Here is an 18,404-nt window from a genome sequence, read left to right as displayed (position 1 = left end):
CGTTTTCTCTTTTGGTTTCAGATTCCAGCATCCGCAGTAATTTGCTTTTATATAGTTGAGAGTCAAGTCTGTTGAGCCGTGGCAAAATCTAAAGTGTTCCAGTATAGTTGTTTTAGGTCACGAAATACTGCAGCTTGGGATGAATGACATTGTTGTGCCAAATTTATGTCCTCGCTGACGATGTTGTTTTTGCCAAACAACCCAGAATGGGTCAAGAACATCCAAAAATGACTCCTGGATAAATGCATCTGCATGGTGTGCCTGATTCATATGAACCAGGAGGTCCTAGGTTCAATAAAGCCAACTGCAGTAAGCTAGTACATTTGGGTTACCGGAGTCTTGCACAGGTGTCCTTATTTTCAAGATGGTCATTGGTATGTTAAGTAAACTGGATAAGCCACATACCCTGTGACTGGCTGTGCTTCCTCTGGCGTATCTTATTTTTCACCTTAACCAGATTTTAGAGCCCTGCCAGCAGGATGTGATTTCATTTCGTTCTGTGTAGCTAGGTCATTGCGATCCTGAGGCCCTATTCCATGAAGGGATGGATGTCCAAATCCTGGGAACTGCAACATTGGCAGCGTGTGGGGTGACTGCTGTAGGATCTGAGTGGCTGGGAGATCGTAGCCAAGTCGCTAATGTCCAGCAGATCCCTATCCCCTTGAGGCAACGTGGCACTGCTGCCTTCACAGCGCCAGGTTCCCGGGTTTGATTCCCAGCTTGGGTCACTGTCTGTGTGGAGTTGGCACGTTCTCCCCGTGTCTGCGTGAGTTTCCTCCCACAGTCTGAAAGACGTGCTGGTTAGGGTGCATTGACCTGAACAGGTGCCGGAGTGTGGCGACCAGGGAATTTCACAGTAACTTCATTGCGATGTTAATGTCAGCCTTACTTGTGACTAATAAGATAAACTTTAACTTTAACTACAGCTGTTAATGTTTGAAATGTTGGGGTGTGGTGGGTGGGGAGTTGTTGGCAATTCATTAGTACCTGACACTTGGGGTAGGCAGTGGTGTAGTGATATTGTGACTGGACCAATAATCCAGAGACCCAGGGTAATGCTTTGGGGACTGGAAATCCCATCATGACAGATGGACAGAATGGCCTCCTTCTGCACAGTAGGGATTCTGTGAGATGGTGACATTTGACTCAGTCGAATTCTGGAATTAAAAGTCTAATTATGACCATGAAACCATTGTCGATCGTGGTAAAAACCCATCTGGTTCACTAATATCCTTTACGGCAGGAAATCATGGAATCACTACAGTACATTTGACCCATTGAGCCTGCACTGACAACAATCTCACCCAGGCCCTATCCCCGTAACCCTAGTATTTACCCTGCTGCTCTCCCTGACACTAAGGGTTAATTTAGCATGACCAATCAACCTAACCCGTACATCTTTGGAGTTTGGGGGGAAACCGGAACACCCGGAGGAAACCCAGACAGACATGGGGAGAAAACGCAAACTCCACACAGACAGTCACCAGAGGCTGGAATGGAACCTGGGTGCCTGGCATTGTGAGGCAGCAGTGCTAACCACTGTGCCACTTTGCCGTCCAAATCTGTCATCCTTATCTGGTCTGGCCTACATGTGACTCCAAATCCACATAAATGTGGTTAATTCTTAAATGTCCTCAGGGATAAGTGCTGGCTCAGCCAGTGATGTCCAGTGACATCTCTACTTTCTCAGAAGATTAAGGAAATTTGGCATGTCAGCTACGACTCTCACCAACTTTTACAGATGTACCATAGAAAGCATTCTTTCTGGTTGTATCACAGCTTGGTATGGCTCTGCTCTGCCCAAGACCGCAAGAAACAACATAAGGTTGTGAATGTAGCCCAATCTATCACAGAAACCAGCCTCCCATCCATTGACTCTGTCTACACTTCCCGCTGCCTCAGAAAAGCAGCCAGCATAATTAAGGACCCCACACACCCTGGATATTCTCTCTTCCACCTTCTCCCATCGGGAAAAAGATACAAAAGTCTGAGGTCACGTACAAACCAACTCAAGAACAGCTTCTTCCCTGCTGCCATCAGATTTTTGAATGGACCTACCTCGCACTAAGTTGATCTTTCTCTACACCCGAGCTATGACTGTAACACTACATTCTACACTCTCTCATTTCCTTCTCTATGAACGGTATGCTTTGCCTGTACAGCACGCAAGAAACAATACTTTTCACTGTATGCTAATACATGTGACAATAATAAATCAAATCACATCTCAATAAACGAATAAAAAGAAACATTGATGAAGTTGGGTTGGCTACTCTGGCTGGAGTTCAATTGCATGCAGTTTTGACCATGTGATGCTTGAACATGTGATGCCAGATCACATGGAATCTGATCAGGTGACTTCTACAAATGTTATTGGAATTACCTTCTAAAGAGCTCTGGTGAAACCACATCTGGAAAATTGTGTACAGTATTGGTCTCCTTATTTAAGAAAAGATCTATATGTGTTGGAAACAGTTCAGAGAAGGTTTACTGAAATAATTCCAGAATGGGCAGGCTGTCCTGCGAAAAAAGTTTGCAAAAGTTAGGTTTGTATCCACTAGGGTTTAGAAGAGTAAAAGGCAACCTTTAAGATCTTGAGGGGTATTGACAGGGTATATGTGGAGAGAATGTTTTCTCTTGTCGGAGAATCTTGAGCTAAGGGTCATACCTAATTGCCCTTGCATGGCTTGCTAGGCCATTTCAGAGGGGCAGTTAAGAGTCAACCACATTGCTGTGGATCTGGAGTCACATGTAGGCCAGACCGGGTAAAAATTGGCTTGTGATGATTTAAAAAATGCCGAAAAACTGTGTGAAAGTATGGAAGCAGGTGTTATTGAAACAATCAGAAATAAAATTAAAAAGAATGTTGATATGCAGAAGCCCAGTGCTCTGGATATTGATCAACTAGGGGTAGGGGAGGCAGTGGCGTAGTGGTATTGTCACCAGACTATTAACCCAGAGACCCATGGTAATGATCTTGGGATCAGGATTTGAAACCCACCAGGGCAGATGGTGAAATTTGAATTCAATAAAAATGTGGAATTAAAAGTCTAACGATGACCGTGAAACCATTGTCAATTGTCATAAAAACCCATCTGGTTCACTAATGTCCTTTAGGTAAGGAAATCTGCCGTTCTTACCCGGTCTGGCCTACATGTGGCCATAGCAATGTGATTGACTCTTAACTGCCCTCAGGGATAGGCAATAAATGCTGGCCAGCCAGCAATGCCCACATCCCATGAATGAATATATTTAAAAAATGGCAGATTTCCTTCCCTGAAGGACATTTGTGATCCAGATGGAGTTTTAATGGCAATCATTGATAGTGTTATGGTCACCATTACTGAGATTAGTTTTATATTCCAGATTTATTAGTTGAATTTAAATTTCACCAGCTGCCGTGATGGGGTTTGAACCCATCTGACCAGGCCAGTATCCTGGGCCTCTCAATTACTAGCCCAGCAACATTACCACTAAACTACCATCTCCAGTTTGCCGTTGATATACTGTGATCAGGAAAGTTTTGAAAGGAAATATTTTATAACTCTTAATAATGAAGAAAGCAGAAAAACTAGTGCATGGTTTCACCCATTGGTGCCTGAAGATTGCATCAGGTCTCATGAACAGTTTCTGATTTGTAAGGTAAAAGTAAGCTCACAATTGAAATAGGCGGGCACTCTGACTGCTTATTTCCTAAATGGGTCAGACATGATAGGAGATCAGAGTAGCTTGCAACTCCTTTCCCAATCTATGGAATTCCTGAAGGAAAAGCAGCCAGCATAATCAAGGCCCCCACGCACTCCGGATATTCTCTCTTCGACCTTCTTCTGTCAGAAAAAAGATACAAAAGCCTGAGGTCACGTACCAACCGACTCAAGGACAGTTTCTCCCCTGCTACCATCAGACTTTTGAATGGATCTACCTTATATTAAGTTGACCTTTCCCTACACCATAGCTATGACTGTAACACTACATTCTGCACTCTTTCCTTCTCCCCTTTGTCTTGCCTGATATTTGTCCCTCAACTGGCATTGCTAAAATAAATTGTCTGTCCATTATTTCAATGCTCTTTGTGAAATCTTGCTTTGTGCAAATTGGCTGCTGTGTTTCTTACATGACAATAGTGAGTTAATTTTAAAAATGCGACATTAGCTGTAAATCGCTTGGGCACATCCAAGTCCATGAAAGGTGGTGCATGGATGCAAGTTCTTTCTTTTTCTGACCCCGGCTATGTTACCTGTGGTCATGATCACCAACTCATCCAGTCCCGAATGATTACATACTGCTCATGTTCAGACTTGTCCTCAAACCCTGGCCATGTTCTTTCCTGACTTAATTCTGTTCTGTCATTTTTCCACTTGCTGCCTTGAACCTGACAGGCTGTTTAATCTTTACTTATGCTGTTAGGTCTGCTTGATACTTGGCCGAGACTTTTCTCTTCCCAGGCCATTTTCACACCATCCCCGCTCCTTTCATCTTTTGTACACCTCCTTGGCAGTCCCTGAGCTGACGTTTTCTAGAATCCCACTTAATAAGAACATAAGAACATAAGAAATAGGAGCAGGAGTAGGCCATCTAGCCCCTCGAGCCTGCCCCGCCGTTCAATAAGATCATGGCTGATCTGACGTAGATCAGTACCACTTACCCGCCTGATCCCCATAACCCTTAATTCCCTTACCGATCAGGAATCCATCCATCCGCGCTTTAAACATATTCAGCGAGGTAGCCTCCACCACCTCAGTGGGCAGAGAATTCCAGAGATTCACCACCCTCTGGGAGAAGAAGTTCCTCCTCAACTCTGTCTTAAACCGACCCCCCTTTATTTTGAGGCTGTGTCCTCTAGTTTTAACTTCCTTACTAAGTGGAAAGAATCTCTCCGCCTCCACCTTATCCAGCCCCCGCATTATCTTATAAGTCTCCATAAGATCCCCCCTCATCCTTCTAAACTCCAACGAGTACAAACCCAATCTCCTCAGCCTCTCCTCATCATCCAAACCCCTCATCTCCGGTATCAACCTGGTGAACCTTCTCTGCACTCCCTCCAATGCCAATATATCCTTCCTCATATAAGGGGACCAATACTGCACACAGTATTCCAGCTGCGGCCTCACCAATGCCCTGTACAGGTGCATCAAGACATCCCTGCTTTTATATTCTATCCCCCTCGCGATATAGGCCAACATCCCATTTGCCTTCTTGATCACCTGTTGTACCTGCAGACTGGGCTTTTGCGTCTCATGCACAAGGACCCCCAGGTCCCTTTGCATGGTAGCATGTTTTAATTTGTTTCCATTGAGATAGTAATCCCATTTGTTATTATTTCCTCCAAAGTGTATAACCTCGCATTTATCAACGTTATACTCCATATCCTTTGCCATATCCTCGCCCACTCACTCAGCCTGTCCAAATCTCTCTGCAGATCTTCTCTGTCCTCCACACGATTCACTTTTCCACTTATCTTTGTGTCGTCTGCAAACTTCGTTACCCTACACTCCGTCCCCTCCTCCAGATCATCTATATAAATGGTAAATAGTTGCGGCCCGAGTACCGATCCCTGCGACATGCCACTAGTTACCTTCCTCCAACCGGAAAAACTTGTTTGCCTTACCTTACTGCCATTACAAACCTGATGGGTGAGAATCCAAACCATTACCTTACATAGACAGAAAATGAAAGGCTGTGAGACTGAGAGTTCCCGACCAGCACTCTCACTTTCAACCGTTCAGAAAGACATCGAGGCTTCGATATTTTTTAAATGATTCAAGGGTTTTGCTTTTGCTACTTGAACTGGATGTAAATCCCCAAAATTAATCAGTCTTTATGTGAAGAAGAATATCCTGCTATTAGTCCTGAACCTACTTTTTGCTAGTTTGAACTTATGTCCCTTTGTCCTACTCTCGCAAGTTAGAGTGATATTCCAGATTTATATTTTCAATTCTGTTAACTTTTAATTACTTATTTGTATTCATTTATTCACGGGATGTAGGCATTGCTGGCTGGACCAGCATTTGTTGCCTATCCCTACTTGCCCTTGTAATCCAACAAGAAACTCGGGTGAAACTTCCTTACCTAAAGATTGGGAGTTACCTAAAGAACTTGGAGTAGTTGTGTGGAGTAGCATAAATGCATTGAAGGAGAGGCTAAAATAAATACATGTGGGAGAAAGGAGTAGAAAAATGTGCCAATAGAGTTGAATCAGTTTTTTAGTTTATTTATTAGTGTCACAAGTAGGCTTACATTAACACTGCAATGAAGTTACTGTGAAAATCCCCTAGTCGCCACACTCTGGCGTCTGTTCGGGCACACTGATGCAGAATTTAGCATGGCCAAGGTACTTAACCAGCCCATCTTTGGACTGTGGGAGGAAACTGGAGCACCCGGAGGAAACCCACGCAGACACGGGGAGAGCGTGCAGACTCTGCTGTACAGCGACCCAAGCCGGGAATTGGAACCTGGGTCCCTGGCGCTGTGAGACAGCAGTGCTAACCGCTGTGCCGCCATGCCCATGGGATGAGAGGGGACTAGTGTGTGGAGAATAAACATAGGCATAGATCTGTTGGGCCAAATGGCATGTTTCTGCGTAATTTATAATCCCGTGTATGATCACCTCTCAGTTGTTTCCTGGCTGAAAAGCCCAAATTTCTGTAGTTTTTCAGTTCTTAGACTTTAAAGGCTCTTCTCTACAATACCTCCAACAATTGGATGTGTTTTTACATCAAGAACTGGATGTAGGACTCAAGGTGCAATCTGCATGGCCAGGGCATTGTACAAACTGCTCATTAATCCCTCTGCCTTCTATTCTACACTTTTGGCTACATCATTCCATTCCAACATGTTTGCTAAGGTTATAATGAAAGAAAAATGACCAATCCTGAATATCTGAAGTAAAAAAAGAAAATTCTGGAAATTCACCGCCAGTCAATCAGCACCTGAAAGGGAAGCAATAGGCTGATGTTTCAATGTGATTTGTTATCAGAACCAGGCAACCCTGAATGGGCCCTCACAAAAGGTTATCCGAGATTTTTTTGTTCCAATATCTTCTGCTTGTCTGTTAATATTGCTCTAAAAGGTGCCTTCTTCTTTTCCTTTGTCAGAATCCATGCTTTAGGATAGGTGGCTGTACTATGCTTGTACGGTGTTCAGGATTTGCTTGTTTCGGGATATTATTGCAGGTAAGGCTCAGGAAGTCCAATTATAAGTAGTGATGTTATATTAAGGTTTTTAAGGCATTCAAGAAAGAATTGGATTGTTACTTGAGAGGGAAGAAAGGGGAAAAAGCGGGGAAATAACACTAGGTGCATTGCTCCACTTCGGAGAGCTGGCACAGATACAATGGGCCGAATGTCCTTCTGTGCGGAGACAGTTCTGTGATTCTGTTAATAGTAGTGTAACACATTTAGTAATATTTTAAAAAGTTGTAATGATCTATTGTGGAATAGAATTCTTCACCACAGAGGGCTGCAGAGGCTGGCCATTAAGTATGTTCAAGGCTGAGATAGACAGATTTTTAATAAGAAAGGGTTATGGGGATAAGGTGGGAAAGTGGAGTTGAGGAGTATCATATCAGGTCAGTCATGATCTCTTTGAATGGCAGAGCAGACTTGATGGACCGAATGGCCTACATCTGCTCCTACATCTTATGGTCTAACTATATTTTCCCACGTTATTGTCAATTGTTTATTTCCCTCTTTTTAAATCAATACCTGTTTTAAAATAATGTTATAGGTCATAGAAATAACAATAGATTTGTAGATTCGCATAAGTATGTGGAGGGTATGAAATTTGGGTTGAGGAGGCTATGGTTAGACAGTCGTGTGTAGACTGTGGAAGGCGTAATGGGCCAAATGGCTTTTATGTTTTTGCCATACCCTTGGGTAACTTTGAAAGGATTGTGGCATTGGTGTACCTTTAAGAAAGTTTTTTTAAAATCATGATTTCTGCAGATCAGCCTCAGCTGATATCATTATTGTTGCTGGGCGGACTACGAGATGTCTTTTTATTGCACCTTAAGTGGCTTGGATGGGAGTTGTTTGTTTTTACTTTGGGATTTTTTAATAACTCTGCATTCTTAGGAGGAAAAGATACTGGTTGGCAGGTCAGGTGACAAGTTCTTTCATTTCCAGTTCTGAGCTATAGTTTAGTTTTAGAAGGGACAGCAAGCTAAAAAGATGTGTCTTCCCTCTTTCCCTGTTGTTTTGGAAATTCTGCTGGTTATCTTACCTTCCTGCAGTAAAGATTCTGCAGTTGGTGGCTTGACCAGAGAGTCTCGCCCTGGGATTCTGAGCAGCTGTTTTGACTTCAACTTGTTCTGAGTGAATCCAGAGGACTGCAGACTTCAGCCAAAGGATTCAGTTTCCAGTGTCACGTGAGCAGTAGTCTTTGCTGTGTTGAACTTGTTTAAAGGGTTTTGTCTATGGAAGGTTTTGGTTTTGATTGGAACACATTAGATATATTTGTTCAGGGTTATACATTATAGTGGTTATTTTATTTCTTGTTCGTAATTGATAAAAGTTCTTGCTAATTTTCTTAAATAAACTTTGTTCGATAAAAGCACCCTAGTCGGTCATTTGAATCATACCTGAAGTGAAACATATCATGCTTACCCTAGCCAAATTCAAGATGCAAAACGTATGATCCAAGCAGGCTCCATAAAACATTTTGGAGTTCCTGATCTGAACCATAACAGGATGCCTATGCTCACAGCGCAGCCCATTCATTCTTGGGATGTGGATGGCATAGGGAAGATTGGCAATTATTGCCCATCCCTAGTGCCCTGAGATGATGGTGGTGAGCTGCCTTCTTGTACCCCTGATATAATGGTTTGATATAACTGAGTGTCCTGATAGGCCTCTTTCAGAGCCTGTTAAAAATTAACTGTTTTGGTGTGGAACTAGAGTTAGGCCAGACAGTCAGGTTTCCTTTCCTTCAGGGTAATTCTTGCAAATTCCTTGCAGTGGATCTTCTGTGTGACCCCCAGCTGGGGTACCTCTGGGTTATGACCATCTGGAGACCGAAGATCTGAGCCATTATTTTCCATCTCCCACCTGCAACCATTTTACGTCCTTCCTAACGTCTACGCCATCTTTTGGTGTTTAATTGGGCAGTTTTTATTTTGATTCTTACCCATTCGACTCATATGTGAGGACATGACTTGAGCAGAAGTGAATGTTGGAGGGGGACTTAACCTGTTCATTCTCCTGGATGCTTATAGCGGGATATTTTTGGAGAAGTAGGCCAGGATTTTACTGTCCCACCCGCCACGGGAATTGGAGTGGGCGAGAGGTGCACCATGGAAAAATCTGTTGACCTCGGGTGGGATTTTACGGTCTCGGGTCAAGTAAAATCCCGCCCGTAATCCTTCACCTGTATTGTGAAATTGTGAGATTTCTGATGGGAAGAACGCAATCAAGTGAGTTAAGGGAGGAAAAAAAAAGAGGATTCTATATTTGCTTTGCCTTGTAATGTATATTTTCTTCTGTCTTCCTGCAGACTCTTATCGCAGGCTGGGATGAGCTGGAGTGCCATCGTGTGTTTAACTTTCTGAATGAGAGTGCAAATCTGCCACGGAAAATGCAGAGTGTGGTGTGCAGTAGACCAGGTAAATTACAATGCAGCAGACAAGGCCATTGAGTGTAAACATATTGCAAAACATGGAAATTGATAGAAGTGTAATTTTAACTAAGAGCAATTTATGTTTAAGAGAAACGCCTTTGAAAAATTACTGAGCCTGATAGTGTTCTGGAGTTGAGAGAAAATATTAGAGATTCAACCATTAGCAGCAATTTGCTTCAGTGAACATGTCACTCCAGCTCTGTCTGTTAATTCAGCACCCATGCAATGCTGGGATCAGCAATTCTTTGAGGCCAGAAGCCCCGGTGAAGTCATCAAAAGCAATCACTGTTTAAATAAAAATAATATGTGCAGACATTTGATGACTCAGTGAATAAATGCACTCTTGATGTGGTACTAAGCCATACAAACCAACAAAGTCTCAGGTTGATTTCTGCTCTATGGCTGAAGAGCTGGCCTCTAGCTGGGCTGGCAGTTGACCTCATCATCCCCCGGGTTGCGGAGGAAGAAAATCTGCCATTGTTCTTGCTCCCGATCGTTTTCCAGTGACCTGAGCTTCCCTATATGTTAAATACCCTGGCAACACTTATTCGCAAGGCTCACACACGAAGAATTGACACTTGGGCAAAATTTCAGAGTGCGGCCAGCACTAATGAGAGGCATGCGCTTCAAGAAAAGAATATATGCATGTATACAAAGTGAACAGGATGATAAGTTCCATACGCAACCTTTTGTAACTATTTGATTTGTAATAAGGAGACTGATGGTTGACTCCTTTTTAAGAGGGATGCACAATCAAATGGGACTCACAGTCCAGTTCCTGTAGTAAAATACTAATAATAGTGAGCTCTCCAATCGCAATAACTTAATGATCGTGGTCATTGAATTAAAAGAAATGGCTCCAAAGGGTCTGAAAATAAAAAAGTTATTATCAGCGGTAAAATAAAAGATTGGCAAACCTAGGCTTAACACCCTTAAAAACTTTAAACAAAACTTTAAACTTTCATGGCTGATCATCGAATTGTGTGCGTAAGGGTGTGTGCCACCGTGTGGGCGTTAGCACTGCTACCTCACAGTGCCAGGGACCCGGGTTCGATTCCTGGTTTGGGTCACTGTCCGTGCGGAGTCTGCACATTCTCCCCGTGTCTGTGTGGGTTTCCTCCGGGTGTTCCGGTTTCCTCCCACAGTCCGAAAGACGTGCTGGTTAGGGTGCATTGACCATGCTAAATTCTCCCTCAGTGTACCCGAAAAGGTGCCGGAGTGTGGCGACTGGGGGATTTTCACAGTAACTTCATTGCAGTGTTAATGTAAGACTACTTGTGACACTAGTAAATAAATAAAACTTTTAAAACTTCAAATAAGTTTTTCGGTTGCAGCACTTAATTTTTGCCACCAGAGGCTGCTGCGGTATAATGTAAAATTATTTAGATTGTCAAGTGACTTAAAAGTTGAAATTCTCGGCGCTGCCTCCTTTTCGAGGGTATAACATATCAGCCCTGATCATATAACTGCATGGAAGAGCCCAAGCTGTGGGGTTCCTTAGAGCATTGATGTGCTATGCAATGGTCCGATGGGATTGGAGTTTGCATTCCCCTGATTTCTTACATGGTGCGTTCTCATCTCCATCCCACTACTGATGGGACACCAGTAGGTTGTCATTTAGAGTGGAGTTCAGATTTTTCTCCAAGCACCAAGCAGGTGGACATAAAAGATCCCGTGGCACAGTTTCAAAAAAAGAAAACCCAGGGCAGTTCTCCCTGGTATTCTGATCAATATTTGTCCCTCAACCCCAACACCTAAAAACAGATTAGTTGGTCATGATTGTATTGTTGTTTGCAGGAATTTGCTGTGTGCAAATTGGCTCCAACATTTCCTGCATTCCAACAGCAGCTACACTTCCTAAAATTTGTGCAACAAGTGGTTAGAATCTGAAATGCCTGAGAACGTGGCGGATGCAGATTTGATTGTGGCTTTAAAAAAGGTCATTGAATAATTTGAATAGAAAATACTTGCAGGGCAAAAGGTGGAGAATGGGAATAGCTGAGTTGCTTTTGCGGAGAGCCTGCCCAGACAGGATGGGTCGAGTGACCACCACCTTCTGAGCTGTAACCATTCTCTGACTGAAGGTGAGAGGTCACACGACACCAGGTTATAGTCCAATCACAAGCTTTCGGAGCGCTGCTCCTTCGTCAGGTGAAGCGTCATTCTATGACTGAATGATACTTGATTGTCTTGAGGTTGTGAAAGGTGTTATATAAATGCAAGTCATTTTTTTTTCCTTTTCACCATCTTCTTGGCTGTGTGCAGTCCAATTTCCTAATTGTGCCCAATGAAAATAGAACTGATGTGGCCTTGGACAGGGGAAGGGAGTTTATTCCCGGGAGACAGCAAAGCACTCTGTCCACACAGAAACTCTTTTGTGTGTTTTAGAAGCTCCAAACACAAGCAGCAGTTTAAATGCGTTCTTAAGATGTTCTCCCTGTTTTTGGATCTGCCTGTGCATCATCCCGTTCCTTGCCGTGAAGGCATTTAATCGGCCAGGCAACCTGCTCCCAGGCTTTTGCCAATGCTGTTCTTGAGCTGATTGTTAAAAGGCGAGGACAAGGCAACCAGGGAGTTCATCCAATTTTCTCCTGGGGGTGGTGGGGGGGAGGGGGGGTGGAGGGGGAGCAGTGCCTCATGTCTGCTCTGCATCTTGGCCACCAGCATATCCCTGCAATAGCAACTGACAATGTAAGGAAAGACAGTTATTTACCTTCAGCCTATCAATCTGTCACAAAGCACATTAGAGCAATCTAACACTGTGCTGTGTGCTTTTGTTGATGAAGTTTTAACAAGCCAACATAAATTTTGCAGTGTTATGGAGCACAAACTTACTCAGTCAAGGTTGAGGAAAGGTCATCCCTTATTAACTTGAAAGAATCTGTGCCTATATTCTATAGCGTTATTTTGTCTGCTTGTAGGCACTTGGATATGACATTGTTGTATTCTTTCGATCACCATTTTCAATTAAAAAAAAAAGACCTACCAGCAATTTCTCCAGCACCAGGGACTCCCAGCGCTTGATTGGCATTTAAAAATCACGTTCCAGCCTTGCTGCTGTGTCATTTCCAAGGGCTATAGTCCTGGACCTGGGACATGAAAATCACTTTCCTGGAAGTCATCTTGGGATCCCAATGCAAGGGCTGGCAAGGGGAGGGAACAGAAACCCCATGCTGCAAATTAATAGCTCCTTAAGGATGCGCAGGTTAGGTGGATTGGCCCTGGCAAATTGCCCCTTAGTTTCTCAAGGTGTGCAGGTTAGGTTACATTGATCAGCAATGGTAAATGCGTGGGGGTTATGGGGATAGTGCGGGGTGGTGGGCCTGGGGAAGATAGTCTGTCAGAGAGTCGGTGCAGCCTTGATGGGCTGAATGGCTCCCTTATGCACTGTAGGGATTCTGTAATGACTCTATTCGATGATAAGGAGCTCGATAAGTGTTTTGTTTGGTGCAACATTGAATCTTAAACGTTATTTCAGTGAATCTGGGTGGCATGATGGCACAATGGTTACCACAGCTGCCTCACAGCGCCAGGGATCCGACTTCGATTCCCAGCTTGGGTCACCGTGTGTGCGGAATCTGCACGTTCTCCCCGTGTCTGCGTGGGTTTCCACTGGGTACTCCAGTTTCCTCCCACAGTCCAAAAGACGTGCTGGTTAGGTGTATTGGCCATGCTAAAAAATTCTCCCTCAGTGTACCTGAACAGGCGCCGGAGTGTGGCGACGAGGGGATTTTCACAGTAACTTCATTGCAGTGTTAGTGTAAGCCTTACTTGTGACAATAAATAAATAAAAACTTAAATGTTGGTATACAGTTGTCGGGTTGGCCACGGATCCAATTAAAATTTGTCTATCCTTGCTTTTACCTGTTTTTTCTGAGACCTGCTTATGCAAATATGGGAACTAGATTCTTCCATGGCCTCTTTCAGCCCCATCAACTCTGTTGGCCAAGTGAGGAACTGCCTGCTCTCTTTGACAGCACCTAGAATGATTGCCACCTCCATTTACCACTGATCCCTGGCTGGCAGCCCCCACCATTTATGCTGAGTTCATCTCCTGGCTATATCAGCCATTCAAATTTAAAAAAATAGCATTGCAAAGCTGATATTGTTGAGAAACAGGGGTTGTTGCAATTATGAGGTTTATTTTCAGGTGGCACGGTAGCACAGTGGTTAGCACTGCTGCTTCACAGCTCCAGGGACCTGGGTTCGATTCCCGGCTTGGGTCACTGTCTGTGCGGAGTTTGCACATTCTCCTCGTGTCTGCGTGGGTTTCCTCCGGGTGCTCCGGTTTCCTCCCACAGTCCAAAGATGTGCGGGTTAGGTTGATTGGTCATGCTAAAATTGCCCCTTAGTGTCCTGAGATGCGTAGGTTAGAGGGACTAGTGGGCAAATATGTAGGGATATGGGGGTCGGGCCTGGGTGGGATTGTGATTGATGCAGACTCGATGGGCTGAATGGCCTCTTTCTGTGCTGTAGGGCTTCTATGATTCTATAAGATTGTTATGTTTTGGGACTGTGCCTTTTGGGTAAAATGAAGGAGGTCATATGGTCTGTTCTGTAGTCTACCTGACAACAGGCTTGGGTGAGGGGGCTGTAAAAGATTAATGGAAGGCCCAGATTGTTTTACTGGGAAGAAGATGCAAGGTATTTTCACTTGGAGACAATGACAACCGCCTGTATGTAAACAGTGAGTGATTGTGAGTCTCCAAAGTCCCAGAAAAGTGTTGAGAATGTCATGTTACGTTTAATTCCAAGGATAGGTAATCGTAATTTCTACCTGGTTACAAGGCCCAAATGATTCCTTTTGCCATAATCACGGGCTTGGAGAAGGGAATCGTCTAAAATACCCTTGGGAACTTAAAGACTAGGTTAATTTGCATGATTTGGGAGAGGGAGAGCAGCTATAAACAGCATGACACTGTGGTTCGCCGTGCAGGTGGGAGCTCATGCTCAGACTAAAAAGACTGAATTCAGGGTGACTTAAAAGGAGGCTGGAAGACTTGCCTCATTTGTTGTAGAAGAAGAATCTCCGGGGGATGGAAAAAGTTTTGTTGCGAAAGACAGTTCTGAGATGAAATATTTTCAGGTTGAAAAAGGAAACAAGTAAAAGTAAAGCCTCAGGAGCTAAGAATCAAAGAACAAAGAAAGGTACAGCACAGGAATAGGCCCTTCGGCCCTCCAAGCCTGCGACGATCATGATGCCTGCCTAAACTAAAACTATGCACTTACGGAGTCCATATCCTTCCATTCCCATCCTATTCATGGATTTGTCTAGCTGCCCCTTAAATGCTGCAATCGTACCTGCTCCCACCACCTCCCCAGGCAGTGCATTCCAGATATTCACCACCCTCTGTGTAAAAACCTTGCCTCACACATCTCCTCTAAACTTTTCCCCACGCACCTTAAACCAATGTCCCCTAGTATTTGACTTTTCTACCCTAGGAAAGAGCATCTGACAATCCACTCTGTTTTAGACCTCTATCAGGTCACCCCTCAACCTCCGTCGCTCCAGTGAGAACAAACCAAGTTTATCCAACCTCTCCTCATAGCTAACACCCTCCAGACCAGGCAACATCCTGGTAAACCTTTGGAGAGTACCCTCTCCAAAGCATTCACACCCTTCTGGTAGTGTGGCGATCAGAATTATACACAATTCTGGACTGATTCCAGGAGTATTGAATGTCTACTTAAAGGCTGATATAAAGTTTATCTGTGAAGTGTGTTTTCAGTCGTGCTAATAGAAAAAGGAGAACGTTCTGTTTTGTGACTGAATAATCGCATTAGTTGCAAAGATAATGTTTAGTCATTCTTGATTTTAGTCTTTTGTTACAGTAAAAGTCATAAAACGTGAAATCTTGTGTCATTCTTTCAGCCATTAACTGAATTTATTTTTAAAAGTTATCAGCCTCTACGAAAGTACGAATCCTAAATTTGTCTGGGTATTGGGTTCCGGACCCCACTTTGAAAATCCGGCCCAGACTATCAGATAATGTTATTATTCGTAGCTATTATTGTCACCAAATTTATTGGTCTTACCATCTGGTTTCCTCCTTTATTATGAGGAATGGTGGTGAAGAGGGTCGAATCAGGATGAGGTGTTACTTTACAGAGCAAATTGCAAGAATTTTCTATTCAATGGCACATTAAAGACTCCTGGTTGTATCAGTTATACATAGAGGGCGGGAATTTCCGGCTTGCCCCAAAACCGGAAAAGCCCGCCCACGGTCAACGGACCTTTGCATGGTTCGCCTCTCTCCCCACCTCTACAATTCCCGTGGTGGGTGGGACAGAAAAATTCCCCCCAGAATGTTAACTTTTACTCAACCCGCCCTCTATTACCTTACCTGCTACACCCCCATCCCTAGCAAATCCAGACAGTGCTATTTAGTCTGAAGGACAGAAATCCATAGGACATAAATATTTATTCTGGAGATCTGAAATGCATAAATAATGCATTATAATCTTGGGATTTATAGCACTTTTACAACTTATTTTTGTGCTGTGCTTGAAATAGGTGCGACTAGAAAGCTGGAGCTACAGATCCGCCTGTTCTACCGGCACGTTCTCTTAGATCATTGGGAGCACCAGTGCGATATTGCCTTCTGGTTGACTCGCATCCTGAAGCCATGGCCAATGGTGAACCAAGCAAGACTGCTGTACTTACTGTACGGGCCTATGTCCCTCAATGATGGTAAGGAGGGGCATAGAACATCTATGCAATTTGATATACTTGTTTTAAAAATCAATTTTCCCTCTTGTTTTTTGAAGTTTCCTGACTCCTTCTGAAGCTGTTTAGTGGGTGCAGGCAAGTCTCTAAACCTCACTCAAATGATCATTCTTCATGTGTGAACCTCATCAATAAGTGTGTGATTAATCAATTATGATGAGCGTCATAGGACGTTGACGACCGCCCCCCTCTCTTGCTATCCCTGTAACCCTGCACTTATATCATGGCTAATCCACTTAATCTACACATCTTTGGACACTTAAGGGCAATTTAGCATGGCCAATCCCCCTAACCTGCACATCTTTGGACTGTGGAAGAAAACTGGAGCACCCGGAGGAAACCCACGCAGACATGGGGGGGAACATGCAAACTCTACACAGATAGTCAACCAAGCCAGGAATCGAACCTGGATCCCTAGCGCTGTGAGACAGCAGTGCTATCCACTGTGCCACCCTGCCGTCCACTATGGTTCGTTTTCTTTATTTCGCTCATGAAGGTCCATATGTTGGAATAGTGTCACATACATTGGCCATCTTCTGGTACAGTGACCCACTTTTGCCAACTGGCTGACCTTCAGGACCCGCGCCATGTTCAATTACCTTTAACGTGACAGGTGAGTTTGCTTGGTCCTCATGATCTCACTCCATGATGAGATCATCCTCTAGGATATCAAGCGCAGAGTTCAGCTGGTTCCTTTGTGTTGTCTTCACCTTTGTGAGAACGGAAAATCCCGCTTCAAAGATCATGATTGCGCCAGTCATGATTGCTGGTAATGTCAAGCAGCACAGAAACTCCTCAACAAATTAATTGTGCCTAACATACCTTACAATGTAAACTTACACTGGATAAAAGCAAATTACTGCGGATGCTGGAATCTGAAAACTAAAAGAGAAAATGCTGGAAAATCTCAGCAGGTCTGGCAGCATCTGTAAGGAGAGAAAAGAGTTGACGTTTCTAGTCCAGATGACCCTGACAAAAAGGGTCATCTGGACTCGAAACGTCAGCTCTTTTCTCTCTTTACAGATGCTGCCAGACCTGCTGAGATCTTCCAGCGTTTTCTCTTTTAATGTAAACCAGCACAATCTGTAGCGTGTATACTTTTATCCAGTTGTGTTCAGAACTCCTGCTCTAACTTTAAATAAGGATTCTCAGCAATATTGCGAATTTGGAGAGTCACTGTGTTATCACTAAGTGGGATGTATTTCAGTTTTTCAGCTGACCTCTCATCTAGGACCCACGCGAGTTATGTCTAATGCTGCAGAGAGAACTTGACTCTCTGCAGCAGCGTGGGGCATTTTCCCTTTAGCTACGTGGTAAGCTACCATGTAAGAGGCTAATTGTGCTTTGTCATTCAATGTTAAACTTCTGCTATGAACTTGAGCTTACGATTGCAGTTCTTGCTGTATCCTTTGAAAAAAAATCAGTAGGTTTGTTCTCGAGGTCACCATGGTTAGTCTTCAGATGACCTTGCAGTTTTGAGAGTTTTAAACTCTCATTCGCCAGTATTTGCCCGCATATAACTCACCTGGGTTTTGTTTCCTGATTTAGAATCATAGAATCCCTGCAGTGCAGAAGGAGGCCATTTGGTCCATCATCGAGTCTGCACTGACAACAATCCCACCCAGGCCTTATTCCCGTAACCCCACATATTTACCCTGCTAATCCCCCTGACATTAGGAGCAATTTAGCATGGCTGATCCACTTAACCCACACATATTGATGGGGCGGCACGGTGGCACAGTGGTCAGCACTGCTGCCTCACAGTGCCAGGGACCAGAGTTTGATTCCGGCCTCGGGTCAAGGTTTGTGTGGAGTTTGCAAATTCTCCGTGTGTCTGCGTGGGTTTCCTCCCACACTCCAAATATGTGCGGGTTAGGTTGATTAGTCATGCTAAATTGACCCTAGTGCCAGGGGGATTAGCAGGGTAAATAGGTGGGGGTTATGGGAATAGGGCCTGGGTGGGATTGTGGTCGGTGCAGACTCGATGGGCTGAGTAGTCTCCTTCTGCACTGTAGGGATTCTATTCTATTCTATTCTATCTTTGGGCTGTGGGAGGAAACCCACA

The 18,404-nt window shown here is 44.0% G+C and overlaps 1 protein-coding gene across 1 annotated transcript in view; it reads left to right on the top strand.

Annotated features, from left to right (window-relative positions):
• Positions 1 to 18,404, top strand: part of LOC144508864 (F-box only protein 47-like) — a 40,107-nt gene that overhangs the window by 5,738 nt on the left and 15,965 nt on the right. Inside the window, exons 4-6 of the mRNA XM_078237078.1 lie at positions 7,095 to 7,172; positions 9,490 to 9,598; positions 16,127 to 16,303. Of these exons, the coding sequence (XP_078093204.1) occupies positions 7,095 to 7,172; positions 9,490 to 9,598; positions 16,127 to 16,303 (364 nt within the window). The remainder of the gene's footprint in view (positions 1 to 7,094; positions 7,173 to 9,489; positions 9,599 to 16,126; positions 16,304 to 18,404) is intronic.

The sequence above is a fragment of the Mustelus asterias genome, chromosome 21 (assembly GCF_964213995.1).
Source record: "Mustelus asterias chromosome 21, sMusAst1.hap1.1, whole genome shotgun sequence".
NCBI classification, from domain to species: Eukaryota; Metazoa; Chordata; class Chondrichthyes; order Carcharhiniformes; family Triakidae; genus Mustelus; species Mustelus asterias.
Note: the sequence above shows the minus strand (reverse complement) of the source record. Positions and strands in the feature narration are given on the sequence as shown.